Source organism: Hemiscyllium ocellatum (genome assembly GCF_020745735.1).
Source record: "Hemiscyllium ocellatum isolate sHemOce1 chromosome 27 unlocalized genomic scaffold, sHemOce1.pat.X.cur. SUPER_27_unloc_29, whole genome shotgun sequence".
Classification (NCBI taxonomy): domain Eukaryota; kingdom Metazoa; phylum Chordata; class Chondrichthyes; order Orectolobiformes; family Hemiscylliidae; genus Hemiscyllium; species Hemiscyllium ocellatum.
In genome coordinates, this window is record NW_026867497.1 from 189,031 (window position 1) to 202,471 (window position 13,441).

Sequence of the window (13,441 nt, forward strand, 5' to 3'; positions counted from 1 at the left end):
CTCAGGAAACGTGTACAGTTACTCTCTCCTGCGAATAGTGTAATGTTTCTTCAGTCTGTATAACAGGTTAAAGCGCTGCCCACAGTCCACTCACGCGGAGACTCTCTCAACAAGGGGAAAAGATATACAAAGGTTGAGCAGCGAGACAAAATGCAAAAGCAATAAAATGTCGAACACGGGGAAAAAATATTGTGGCTCTACCCCTTTTTTTTCCTGTTGGCATTTGGGCACTTAAAATCTGTCAGTAACACCAGCATCCCGATAGAGCATACAGCGCATATTTGCCGGTGTCAGCAACGCCACGCGCATGCTCACCGGGTGTCAGCAAAACACTGGGCATGCTCGTCGCAGTCCGCACAAAAAGGCGCGCGATCTTCTTTTGATTGACCAATAGGGAGTACTGGAGGACCGGAAGGAGTCTAGTCCTCCCGCCAATCAGAGCCACCCCATTGTCTGAATGCGGAAGTTGGACTATGAGCTTCTGCTGCTCCTGTTTCTCTGAGTGAAGATTGAGCTTCACCCCAGACTGCAATCTCCTTCCTCTGTCCAACATCTGTGAGTACGGCACTCTCTTTTCTCACCACCTTTTCCAATTTTTTTTTCATTCTGGGGTTCAGTTGTTGACTTACAGCAACTGAAAGGTGGGGACAGACTCTGGAAACGTTGCTCCACGTCTGTGTCGCAATTGGCAAAATAGACAGGCAGGAGGCTGGAAGAACAGAACAAACCAGGTAACAGCAGGAGGTGGAGAAGTCGACGTTTCAGGTGTAACCCTTCTTCAGGATTGGGGATGGGTCCAGATAAAGAGTGTCCTGGGGGCAGGGTGGTGAAGTGGGGATAGGTGAAAGGTCTGACCTGGTTGGTGAATGGGAGGAATAAATCTGGTTTGTGACAGGGAGGAGTGGAAATGAGGGGGAGGGGCTGAGAAGGGAGTCGAGGGGTGGGGCGGGGATGGGAAGTGAGGTTTGAGACTGGAGAGCTCAATGTTGAGTTCTTTGGGCTATTATGCTACCCAGGCGGAATTTGAGGTGTTGTTCCTCCAATTTGCTGTTTGGTTCATTGTGGCAATGGAGAAGGCCTAAGATAGTCTTTTCAGAAAGGGAGTGGGAAGGGGAATTAAAGTGGGTAGTGGCTGTGGACCCGCCTGCGACGCTCAGCAAACCGTTCCCAAGTTTATGCTCAGTCTCCCCAATGTAGAGAAGACCACAATTGGAAAACATGTGAGAAAGAGTACAACAATGTGAAGTTGTGAAAAAGAGCAGAAAGGAAGTGTATTATTTAAATGGTGATATACTGAGATGTGGAGAAAGTGAGATCTGCAGATGCTGGTGATTAGAGTCAGTAAGTGTGGTGCTAGAAAAGCACAGCAGGTCAGACAGCATCCGAGAGACAGGATAGTCGATGTTTCGGGCACAAGGAAATAGGGAATGATATGTGGATGTAGAAAGGGGGCTCAGTGTCTTTCTACACCAGTCACTGCCAGTTGTCAGACAGGTGCAGCAAGCAATCAGCAAGGCAAGTGGTATATTAACAAGAGGAATTGTGTTCAGAATTGTGGATGTCTTCCTGTAGTTAGGGGTCATTGAATATATTCAAGGCTGAGTTCATCTGAGTTTTGAGCAACAAAGAAGTGGATGTTTATGGGGGAAAGCAAGAAAATGTTTTTAAGACAAGTACAGAACAGCTACGGAGTCATACAGCAAAGAAACAGACCACTCAGTCCAACTAGTTCACGCTGAATATATTCACAAACTAATCTAGTCCCACCTGCCTGTGTTTGGCCCATATCCCTCCGAACCTTTCCTATTCATGTATTTAACCGAATGTCTTTTGAAAGTAACATCACTTCCTCTGGACATTCATCCCACACATGAACCACTGTATTTGAAAAAAAAAGCTGCCTCAAGTCTTTTCAAAACCTTTCTCCTCTCTCCTTTCACAATTTGCTGCCTAATCCTGAAACTCCTACCTGAGGGAAATGACACCTGCCATTCACCTCATGTATACTTCCCATGATTTTATAAACCTCTATAAGGTTACTTCTCAACTTCCTGTGCTCCAGTGAAGAAAGTCTCAGATTATCACCGAGATATAGGAAGATTCATATCCAGTTATGGTCTGTTCAATGCTGGTTCAGGCTCGAAAGACCAAATGGCCGACTCCTGCTCCCAATTCTCACACTCTGTGTTCGAAGTTTAAAAATCAAAAACACAGGGTTATGGTCCAACAGGTTTATTTGGAAGCACTAGCTTTCAGACTGCTGCTCCTTCATCAGGTGGTTGTGAAGAATAAGATTGTAAGACACTGAATTTAGCAAAAGTTTACAGTGGGATGTAACTGAAATTATATATTGAAAAAGACCTGGGTTATTTGTTAAGTCTCTCCTCTTTTAGATTTAACCATGTTGGTTTCAGTTCTTTCATATGTAAATAGCAAAACTTTTTTAAAAAAGTTCCATTCCCAATTGCTGTCATGTTGTCCCAGATAACGTATTGAAGGTGTGAGTTTCCCTGTGTGAGGCTGTCTGTACCACAATGGTTAGACTGATTCTAATCTTAAAAAATGGATTAATAGAATCTTACTTGGATTCATGCAGTTGTGTCCAGGACAGCAAGAGACCATCAGATATAGGAACAGCAATTAGGCCATTCAGCCCATTGGGTTTGCTCATACCATTCAATCGTGGCTGTTAAGTTTCTTATCTGCATTCTCCTGCTTTTTCTCTGTAACCCTGGATCCCCTTGATACTCAAGAACCTATCTATCTCTGTCTTAAATATTCTCAGTGACCTGGCCTTCACAGCCTTCAGTGGCAGTTAATTCCATAGATTCATTACTCTCTGGCTGAAGACGTTTGTCCTTATCTCCAATATAAAGGGTCTTCCCTTTACTCTAAGACTGTGTCTCGAGTCCAGTCTCTCTTCCCAATGGAAAGATCTTCCCAACATCCACTCTGTCCAGGCCATTCAGTATTCTGTATGTTTCAATTAGATCTCCCCTGAGTGTGGGCCTGTTAAACAGCATGAACCAGACCCTTCAGGATGAGATACAGCAGGGATTAGGTTCTACAAAGTGAGAAAGGAGGGAGAGTGTGTGGGATGGAGATTTTAACTTCTAGAGAATAAGAGAGGAAGCAGAATTCACTGTAAATTAGAATTGATCGGATGGACCAATGGGCCAAGGAGTGGCAGGTGGAGTTTAATTTAGAGAAATGTGAGGTTTTGCATTTTGGTCAAGCAATCCAGACAGGACTGGTACAGTGAAGGGGAGTGTTGCAGAACAAAGAGACCTTGGAGTGCAGGTTCATAGTTCCTTGAAAATGGACTCTCAGGTAGACAGGATAGTGAAGAATGTGTTTGGTATGCTTTCCTTTATTAGTCAGAGCATTGTGTATAGGCATTGGGAGGTCATGTTGTGGCTGTATATTGGTAAGGCGACTTTTGGAATAGTGCGTCCATTTCTGGTCTCCCTGCTTTTGGAAAGAACGTGTGAAACTTTGAGAGGGGTCGGAAAAGATTTGCGAGAATGTTGCTAGACTTGGAGGGTTTGAACTACATGGAAAGGCTGAGTAGGTCCAGGATATTTTCCCTGGAGCATCTGAGGCTGAGGGGCAGCCTTATAGAGGTTTATAACGGGCATGGATAGGGTGAATATCCAAGGTCTTTTTCCCCAAGGTAGGAGAGTCCAAAACTAGAGGGCATATGTTTGAGGTGAAAGGGGAATGATTTAAAAGGGCCCTGACGGGCAACTTTTTCACGCAGAGGGTTGTGCATGTTTGGAACGAGCTGCCAGAGGAAGTGGTGAGGCTGGTACAATTATATTTAAAATGCATCTGGCTGGGTACATGAATAGGAATGGTTTAGAACCATAAGAGCCATATGTTGGCAAATGGGACTAGATTAACTTCAGATATCTGTTTGGCACAGACGGGTTTGACCAAAGGGTCTGTTTCCATGCTCTGACCTCATACCTTTAATGCATTGTCTGAGCTGAGATGCCACCTTTTGTTATAAAGCCTTATGTTATCTTGAGAAGGTGCCTTACAGGAAGTTCTGGGATTTACATATTAATGATACCTGCAATCCATTCTAAAAGATGAAAGACTTAACAATCCAGATTTGTTCAATATAACATTTCAGTGGCAGGGCGCAAATGTCTTTCCATAAATTCTGTGCCTTATGGTCTTATTCTCCACAACCACCTGATGAAAGAGCAGTGCTCCAAACGATGGTCCTTCCAAATAAACCTGTTGGACTATAACCCAGGTTTGTGTGATTTTTAACTTTGCCCAGGTTAGGGTGGATTGACCATGTTAAATTATGCATAATGCCCAGGGTTGTGCAGGTGAGGGGGGATTGGCCGTATTAAAATACCCATCGTGCCCAAGGAGGTGCAGGTTTGTGTGGGATAGCCATGCTAACTTACACATAGTGTCCAGGGATGTGCAAGGTAGGGGGAATTGGCCAAGGGATATGCGCCAAGTGCTGGCAAATGAGACTAAATTGATTTACAATATCTGGTCAGCATAGACTAATTGGACCAAAGATTCTGTTACTCTGCGGCATATCTTAATGACTCTGGCTTTCTACTAACGTTTGTCACATCTCTTCTGTTCAGTTTCTCTCTGGTGCCTGTGTTAATGCCTTGATGTGTCTGGTTATTCCTCGATAACCAATCCCGATTTATCCTGAATTGACACATTTTGTTTTGCTTCCCAAAATCAGACCTGCTCACTCTCAGCAGTATCCCAGTGTTGTGAAAGATGTTAACTTTCAGGTGGAGTTATCCAAGGTGTAAGTCTTGATGTGTTTGCTGTTCTGATCCTGAATCAGCACCTTCAGGAGAATTGGTTAGAGCAGAGAGAGAGAGAGCGAGAGAGAGAGAACAAGAAAGAAAAGGATGTTCCTTTCAATTTTGTGGAATAACAAAAGAAAACAATGTTCCACAGAAAGTAGAATAGCTTGTTCTGAATTTCACTCAGTGCAGGGTAGATGACTTTTGTAATCTCTTTTTCCAGAGTATTTGAAGATCTGAAGACAGAAGTTTCAAAATGAACAGATGAAGGCCTTATGCCTGAAATGTTGACTCTCCTGCTCCTCGGATGCTGCCCGACCTGCTGTGCTTTTCCAGCACCACACTTTTCAACACTGACTCTCCCCTGTCTGCGGTCCTCACTTTCACATCAATATCTGACAGTCACTCAATCGATTGGGACAGCCACGATTTTTGATTACAATTCTGTGAGAAGGAGCAAACCTTTTTGGTTCCTATTTCAGGACATTTTCATTGTCAGTGGGACTGGATGAGAGACCCTACTGTTGCTGCGCACTGAGTGTGGAGCCTGAAACAGTTATACGGCCTGGAAAGAGGAATTCCCAGCAGTGAGGGGCAGTACATGTGTTTGTTTGTGGCTGAAGCTTCGGACATGGAGAAACCGTGGAAGTGTGGTAACTGTGAGAAAGGCTTCCGTACTCCGTCTGACCTGGAGATTCATCGGCGCACCCACACCGGGGAGAGGCCGTTCTCCTGTCCCAAGTGCGGGAAGGGCTTTACCCAGGTCTCTGCCCTGCTTAGGCACCAGCGGATCCACACGGGGGAGAGGCCTTTCAGCTGCCCTGAGTGTGGGAAGACCTTCAGCGATTCATCCTCCCTACTGACCCACCGGCGAGTCCATACGGGAGAGAGGCCCTTCAGCTGTCACGAGTGCAGGAAGGCCTTCAGCAATTCCTCATCCCTGCTGAGGCACCAGCGGGTCCACACGGGAGAGACCCCCTTCAGCTGCCCCGAGTGTGGGAAGGCCTTCAGCCGTTCCTCCACTTTGGTGACCCACCAGCAGGTCCACACAGGGGAGAGGCCCTTCAGCTGTCCTGATTGCGGGAAGGCCTTCAGCTATTCCTACTCCCTGCTGAGGCACCAGCGGGTCCACACGGGGGAGAAGCCCTTCAGCTGCCCCGAGTGCGGGAAGGCCTTCAGCTATTCTTCCTCCCTGCTGACCCACCGGCGAGTCCATACAGGGGAGAGGCCCTTCTGCTGTCCCGAGTGCGGAAAGGCCTTCAGCGATTCCTCCTCCCTGCTGACCCATTGGCGAGTCCACACAGGGGAGAAGCCCTTCAGCTGCCCTGAGTGTGGGAAGGCCTTCACCCGCTCCTCCCACCTCCGGAGCCACCAGCGACTTCACGTGCCATCGCAGGGAGACTGACGGCGAGTGCCATTATCGACTGGACTATCAACCCAGTTCTGGGATCTGTTGGGTTTGAATCCCACCGCGGCAGAATTGGAATACGGTCAGAACCTAACGATGAAACCATTTTCTGTGGGGGAGGGGTTGCTTTTTTTTTAGGGAAAGAAACTGCCGTTGTGGGAAAGGGTTCACTCAGTCGTCCCAGCTGCATCCTTTACCCGGTCTGGCCTACACGTGACTCCAGACCCACAGCAGTCTGTTTCACTCCACACTGCCCCCGTTCCCGGCCCCACGGGTTAAGGCTGTACCAAGGATCCAATTACCAAGGGACAACTCTGTGCTGTCCGATAGTAGAGAAAGTGAGGTGGGGTGGGGGAGGGGGAGTTTGTGCGCTTTGACCTTGAGATGTTTAAAAAGCAGCTACTTTCTCTCCCCCTTTTTGCTGGGGGGGGGGGATCTGAAGCTGTAACAAAGTTGGGTCACAATAAAGATTACCTGAACTTACTGCCGGGCTCAGACTCTCATTGAAAGCTTTGAGCTCCAGATGGTCTTTGTTTTAAAGCTGCTCATTTCTTCCAGCCTCCTGCACTAAGTTTCTAATGTCGTGTATCAGATGGAGCAGTGAATGAGGAGCTGGTATCGTTAGAAATTGTAAATTTTTAAGGAGTACAGGTGCTGCATTGTTTCATCAACATTGTAAAGGTTACTGGCAGCAGTGGGAGATGTGGGCTGTGTTCGCTCGAAACTCTTCTCTTTAAAATTTGAGAGTAGCTAAAATGTTATTTCGGAAACATCACTGAAGTCTAAACTCATTTCAATTTTTTAAAAGAGCTGCTGAAATCTTTCTGAAACTTGCACTGAAATATGTGCAGTTAGGCCACAGCTCAGGACAGGCTGGAAGGGGTGAATGACCTATTCCTCATTTTGTGAAATTGGTTTCAACTATGTAGACATAGTCATCGAGTTGTGGAGCCGGAAACAAACCCCTCAGTCCATATCTTAAATGAATCTAGTGACCCATTTGCCAGCATTTGGCCGATGTTCATCTGTCCCCTTCCTATTCATATCCCATCCAGATGCCTTTTAAATGTTGTAATTGTACCAGCCTCCACCACTTCTGCTGGCAGGTCATTCCATAAACGCACCACCCTCTGCATGATAATGTTGCCCCTCAGGTCCCTTTCCCCACTCACCTTCAACCTATGCCCCCTCAGTGCTGGACTCCTCTACCTGGGGAATGTCCTTGGATATTCACCCTCTCCATGCCCCTTACAAATGTCTATAATTTTGAAGAGAAAATGAGGACTGCAGATGCTAGACATCATTCCCGCCCCACCCCAACTTTATCCAAGTCCCATGCTTTCAACTCAGCACCACCCTCTTGACCTGTCCATCAACTTTTCAATCTATCAGCTCCACCCACTTCTCCAACCTATCCATCGCCAAACCGTTACTACCCGATGCCTGGAGGAGGACCGCTTCATATTCTGCTTTGCGATCCTGCAACCACACAGGACAAGTGTGGATTTCAACAGTTTCCTCACCACCCCCACTTTATCCCAGTCCCAAGCCACCAACTCGGCACTGCCCTTCTGACCTGTCCATCATTTTTCCTATCTATCTGCACCATAACCCCCTCCGAACTATCATCTTGCGCCCCCCCCCCACCCCACCCCAACAACCATCTCACACATACACACACCTTCATGTACCTATGGCATTCTCAGCTACTTTCTCCCCCAACCCCATCCACTTCCCATTTATCTCTCAGCACCCCTGGCCCACAAACTTCATTCCTGATGAAGGGCTTATGCCCAAAACGTCAATTCTCCTGCTCCTTGGCTGCTGCCTGACCTGCTATGGTTTTCCAGCACCACACTCTCGGCATAATTTTAAGGTAATTGGAGGAAGGTTTCAGGGAGATGTCAGAGTAGGTTCTTACTCAGATAGTGGTGACTGTGTGAAATGCACTGTCAACAGTGGTAGTAGAGTCAGATATATTAGGGATATTTAATCGATTCTTGGAGAGGTACATGAAAGTTAGTACAATAAGTGGTATGTAGGTCAGTCTGATCTTAGACTAGTATATACTGTGCTATATACCTAAGTAGAGTCAAAAGTTTTGTTTTATCAGCAGTCCAGTCAGATCCGAGCAAACGAGGGCATGCAGGTCATACTGCGCTTAGACAGAGTGAGGCGTACAGGGTTACAGCTGCACAGGAGGTGCGCAGAAGCAAGGTCAACATTAGATTTCAAATTGGAGAGCTCCATTCAGCAGTCTAATAATGGCAGGGAAGAAGCTATTCTTGAACCTGTTGGTGCATGTGTTCAAGCTTCTATATCTTCTGCCTGACAGAAGATGGTACAAGAGATCATTCCTGGGGTGGGAGGGGGTCTTTGAGGTTGGTAGCCTTTCCACGACAACGAGAAGTGTACATGGATTTCATGGGTGGGAGGTTGGCTTCCGTGATGGACCGTGCTGTGCACACAACCTTCTGTAATTTCTTCCGGTCCTGGGCAGAGCAGTTGCCGTAGCAGGGTGAGATGCAACTAGATACATTGCTTTCTGTGGTGCATCTGTAAATGTTGGTGAGTGTCATTATGGACATGCCGAATTTCTTAAGCATCTTGAGGAAGAAAAGGCGTTGTTGTGCCTTCTTGACCATTGCATGGGTAGGTTTAGATATTTAGCTGCTCCTTTCTCATTCTTACTAACTCCTTTACTTGATGCAGTCACACAGTCAGTTTCATACCTTGTGCTAATCTCTTCTTCAGAAGGATAAAATATTACGAGGGGCAAAGGTAGTGTACATACATAATATGAAATCTTTAAACTTGAATTCATTGTAAAGAGCGGAACAACGTATTTATGGTAAAAATGGGTAAATTTAACAGGTTTTATGAAGGGTGAGAGTGGGAAGTATGTGGAGGTGCATGTTAAAACAGGCCCGAGTCTGCATGGCTTTGACAAGAGGAGGTCATGTCTGACAAATCTATTAGGATTCTTTAAGCATGTAATGAGTAAGTTAGACAAAGGGAGAGCCAGTGGACGTGAGCGATTTGGATTTCCAGAAGGCCTTTGACAAGGTGCCGTGCAGGAGGCTGCTAAATAAGATGAGTCCCTGGTGTAGGAGCAAGGTACTGGCACGGATCGAGGATTGGCTGACTGGCAGAAGGCAAAGAGTTGGCATAAAGGGGTCTTTGGAGTTCCAAAGGGGTCAATGCTGAGAATGCTGGGATAGGTCAGGAGAATGTATTCCATTTGCCCCTTCTGTGACCAATGTGGTAAAGTCTGTGGGGGAGTAAAGGATTATACCATTCAGAGGGGCACGATTGTATCATTCAAAGGTGGAGGTGTGTGGAGGAGGGAAAGGGAAGGGGAGGATTGTACCATTCACATCACGGGGTGTGGATTGTACCATTCACAGGGAGAATTATTTATTTTTATTTTTCAGAATTTCCAGGATACAGGACATATGCCAATTTTACCTCCCAGAAATCGACTGAAACTGGGTGCACTAAAAAAATCCAGCAGGAAGATTATCAGTTAAAAAGGTCTAGTTTCGGTCATAGCAGTTATAGACTTCTGGAGTCACACCGCACAGAAACAGACACTTCAGTTCAACTCATCCATGCCGACCAGATGTTCCAATTTGGCCCAGTCCCAAGTTCCAGCATTTGCTCCATATTCCTTTAAATCCTAACTATTCATCTAGACACCTTTTAAATGTTGTAATTGTACCCATCTCCACCACTACCTCTGGCTGCTCATTCCATACACGGTCTACCTTCTGCGTGAAAACGTTGCCCCTTAGTTCCTTTTTAATTCTTGTCCCCTCTCATCTGAAACTTATGCCTTCTAGTTTTGGACTCCTCCATCTTGGGGGAAAAGACCTTGGCTATTCGCTCTATCTGTGATTTTCATGATTTTATAAACCTTTCAGGTCACCCCTCAGCCACCTCCACTCCAGGGAGAACAGCCTCAGCCGAGTCAACTTCTCCCTGTAGCTCAAATCCTCCACCCTGACAACATCCTTGTAAATCTTTTCTGAAGCCTTTCAAGTTTCACAACATCCTTCCAAGAGGAAGGATGCCAGAATTGTACACTTATTCCAAAAGTGGCCTAAACATTCTCCTGTACAGCCACGACATGACCTCTCAAATCCTATACTCAATACTCTGACCAATAAAGGAAAGTATACCAAACACCACCTTCACGATCCTATCTACCTGCAACTTCACTTTCAAGAAACTGTGAACCTGCACTCCAAGGTCTCTTTGTTCAACAACTCTCCCTTGAGCCTTACCATTAAGTGTAGATGTGCTGCTCTGATTTGTTTTTCCAAAATGCAGCACCTCGCATTTATCTAAATTAAACTCCATCAGCCACTCTTCAGTCCATTGGTACATCTGATCAAGATCCCATTGTAATCTGAAGTAACCTTCCTCGTTGTTCACTACACTTCCAATTTTGGTGTCATCAGCAAACCTACTAACTATACATCCTATGTTCACATCCAAGTCATTTGCATAAAAAAATACAGAAAGTAGTGGACCTAGCACCGATCGTTGTGGCACTCCACTGGTCATAAGCCTCCAGTTTGAAAAACAAGCCTCCACCACCACCTTCTAACTTCGAGCCAGTTCTGTATCCAAATGGCTATTTCTTTCTGTATTCCATAAGGTCTAACCTTGCTAACCAGTCTCCCTAGAGGAACCTTGTCAAACAGCTTACTGAAGTCCATATAGATCATGTCCTTTGCTCTGCTCTCATCAATCTTCTTTGAGTGCTTTGAAGAAGTAACAAATCAAGTTTGTCAGACATGATTTCCCATGCACAAAGCCATGCCGACTATCCCTAATCAGTCCTTGCCGTTCCAAATGTGTGTAAATCCTGTCTCTCAGGTTTCACTCCAACAACCTGTCCACCACCAATGTCAGGTTCCCTGGCTTTTCCTTATCACCTTTTCTTAAATAGTGGTACCACGTTAATATTTTCCGGTACCTTACCTGTGACTATCAATGATACAAATATTTCAGCAAGGGGCCCGACAATCACTTCCCGTAGCCTCCCACGGAGTTCTCGGGTACACCTGATCAGGTCCTGGAGATTTATCCACCTTCGTAATTCACGACATCCAGCACCACCTCCGCTGTGATATGGACATTTTTTAAATGTTATAATCTATTTCCCCTACATTCTATATTTTCATGTCCTTCTCCAGAGTAAACATTGATGCAAAACACTCGATTAGTATCTTCCCCATCTCCTGCAGTTCCACACATTGGCTGCCTTACTCATCGTTGATGTGCCCTATTCTGTCCCTAGTGACCCTTTTGTCCTTAATGCATTTGTAAAAACTCTTTGGATTCTCCTTAACCCTATTTGCCAAAGTTATCTCATGTCCAGTTTTTGCCCTCCAGATTTCCCTTTTAAGTACATTCCTACTACCTTTATATTCTAAGGATTTACTCAGTCTATCCTGTCAATACCTGACCTATGCTTCCTTCTTTTTCTTTACCAAACACTCAATTTCTCCAGTCATCCAACATTCCCTACACCTACCAGACATTCCTTTCACCCTAACAGGAATATACTGTGTCTGGACTCTCGTTATCTCATTTCTGAAGGCTTCCATTTTCCAGCCGTCTCTTTACCTCCCCAACAGCTTTTGAAAGTTCTTGCCTAACACTGTCAAAATGAGACATTCTCTAATTTAGAATTTCAACTTTTAGATTTGATTTATCCTTTTCCTTCACTATTTTAAAATTAATAGAATTATGGTCGCTGGCCCCAAAGTGCAGCCCCACTGACACCTCAGTCAGCTGTCCTGCCTTATTTCCCAAGAGTAGGTCAAGTTTTGCACCTTCTCCATAGGTATATCCACATACTAAATCAGAAATCTTTCTTGAACACGCTCAACAAATTCGTCTCCATCTAAACCATTAAACCGATGGCAGTCTCAGTCTATGGTTGGAAAGTTAAATCCCCTACCATAGCCATATAAGGGGAAATGAGTTTAAAACTGGGCGTAATCCTCCAGGTGCAGTTTCAGGAATGCTATGTTTGGTTGCAGCGACACTTCCTTCCCTTTATGTTCTATTCCTTTAGCGATAAAAGTGAATGCTGCATTCACTTACTTTATTATCTGCTGGACCTGCCTGCTAGTTTTCTGTGACTCATTAATGAGGATACCCAGATCTCTCCGCACCAGATCATCCCAAACCCTCTATTAGAAAAAAGGTTGCTTTGCTGTGTTTTTTTGACCAAAATGCATGACCTCACACTTATCCACCTTAAACTCCATATGCCACATTTTGACCCACTCTCCTAACCTATCTAGATCCATTTGAAAGGTTTGTATTTCCTCATTGCAATTTACCATCGCGCCTCTTTATGTGTCATCTACAAATTTGGCAAATGAGCCTTTTATCCCTGTATCCCTGTCACTAATGTAGATTGAAAATAGCTGGGGTCCAAGGACCCAACCCTGTGGCACCTGACTTGCCACATCTTGCCATCCAGAAAAAAAGCCATCAATTCAGACTGTCTGTCTTCAGCCCTTCAGCCAGTCACCTATCCAAGCTGATAAATCAGCCCGTATCGCATATGATCTAACCTTGCGAATAATGCTTTGAGTGGCACTTTAGCAAATACCTTCTGAAAAGCCAGATATATTACAACTACAGGATCCCTATTATCCACTTTGATCATCTATGAAGAACTTAGTCAAATCTGATTTGCCCATCATAAAACCATGCTGACTCTGATGGATAGAGTTTTGACTTTTCAAACGTCCTGATAGTGCTTCCTTGATAATTGAGTCTAACACCTTCTCAACAACAGATGTTAAACTAACTGGTCTGCAATTTCCCACATATTGCCTGCCTCCCTTTCTGAATACAGGCATTACATTAGTATTTTTCCAATCCACTGGAACCATAAGATATAGGAGCAGAAACTAAGTCATTCAATCATGGCTGAAACGTTTCTCAAGTCCTTTCTCCCCATAACCTTTGATCACCTTGACAGTCAAGAACCTACCTATCTCTTACTAAATAAACTCAATGAATCTTTCTCATGTCTAGGGAATTTCGGAATATTGTAACTAATGAATCCACAATCTCCACTTCCACTTCCTTTAGTACCCTAGGATGTAGGCCATCAGCCGCAGGGGATTTGTTTGCCCTGAATCTTTATGGTGTACCTATCGACGCTGATTGTTTAAGTTCTACCTTTTCTACAGCCTTTGACTTGCTT

The 13,441-nt window shown here is 45.1% G+C and overlaps 2 protein-coding genes across 2 annotated transcripts in view; one reads left to right on the top strand and one right to left on the bottom strand.

The window, feature by feature from the left end:
* Positions 1 to 13,441, bottom strand: part of LOC132807989 (uncharacterized) — a 233,927-nt gene that overhangs the window by 22,684 nt on the left and 197,802 nt on the right. The window lies entirely within an intron of this gene.
* Positions 1 to 13,441, top strand: part of LOC132807978 (zinc finger protein 271-like) — a 28,413-nt gene that overhangs the window by 11,288 nt on the left and 3,684 nt on the right. Inside the window, exon 3 of the mRNA XM_060821867.1 lies at positions 5,488 to 6,104. Within this exon, the coding sequence (XP_060677850.1) occupies positions 5,488 to 6,104 (617 nt within the window). The remainder of the gene's footprint in view (positions 1 to 5,487; positions 6,105 to 13,441) is intronic.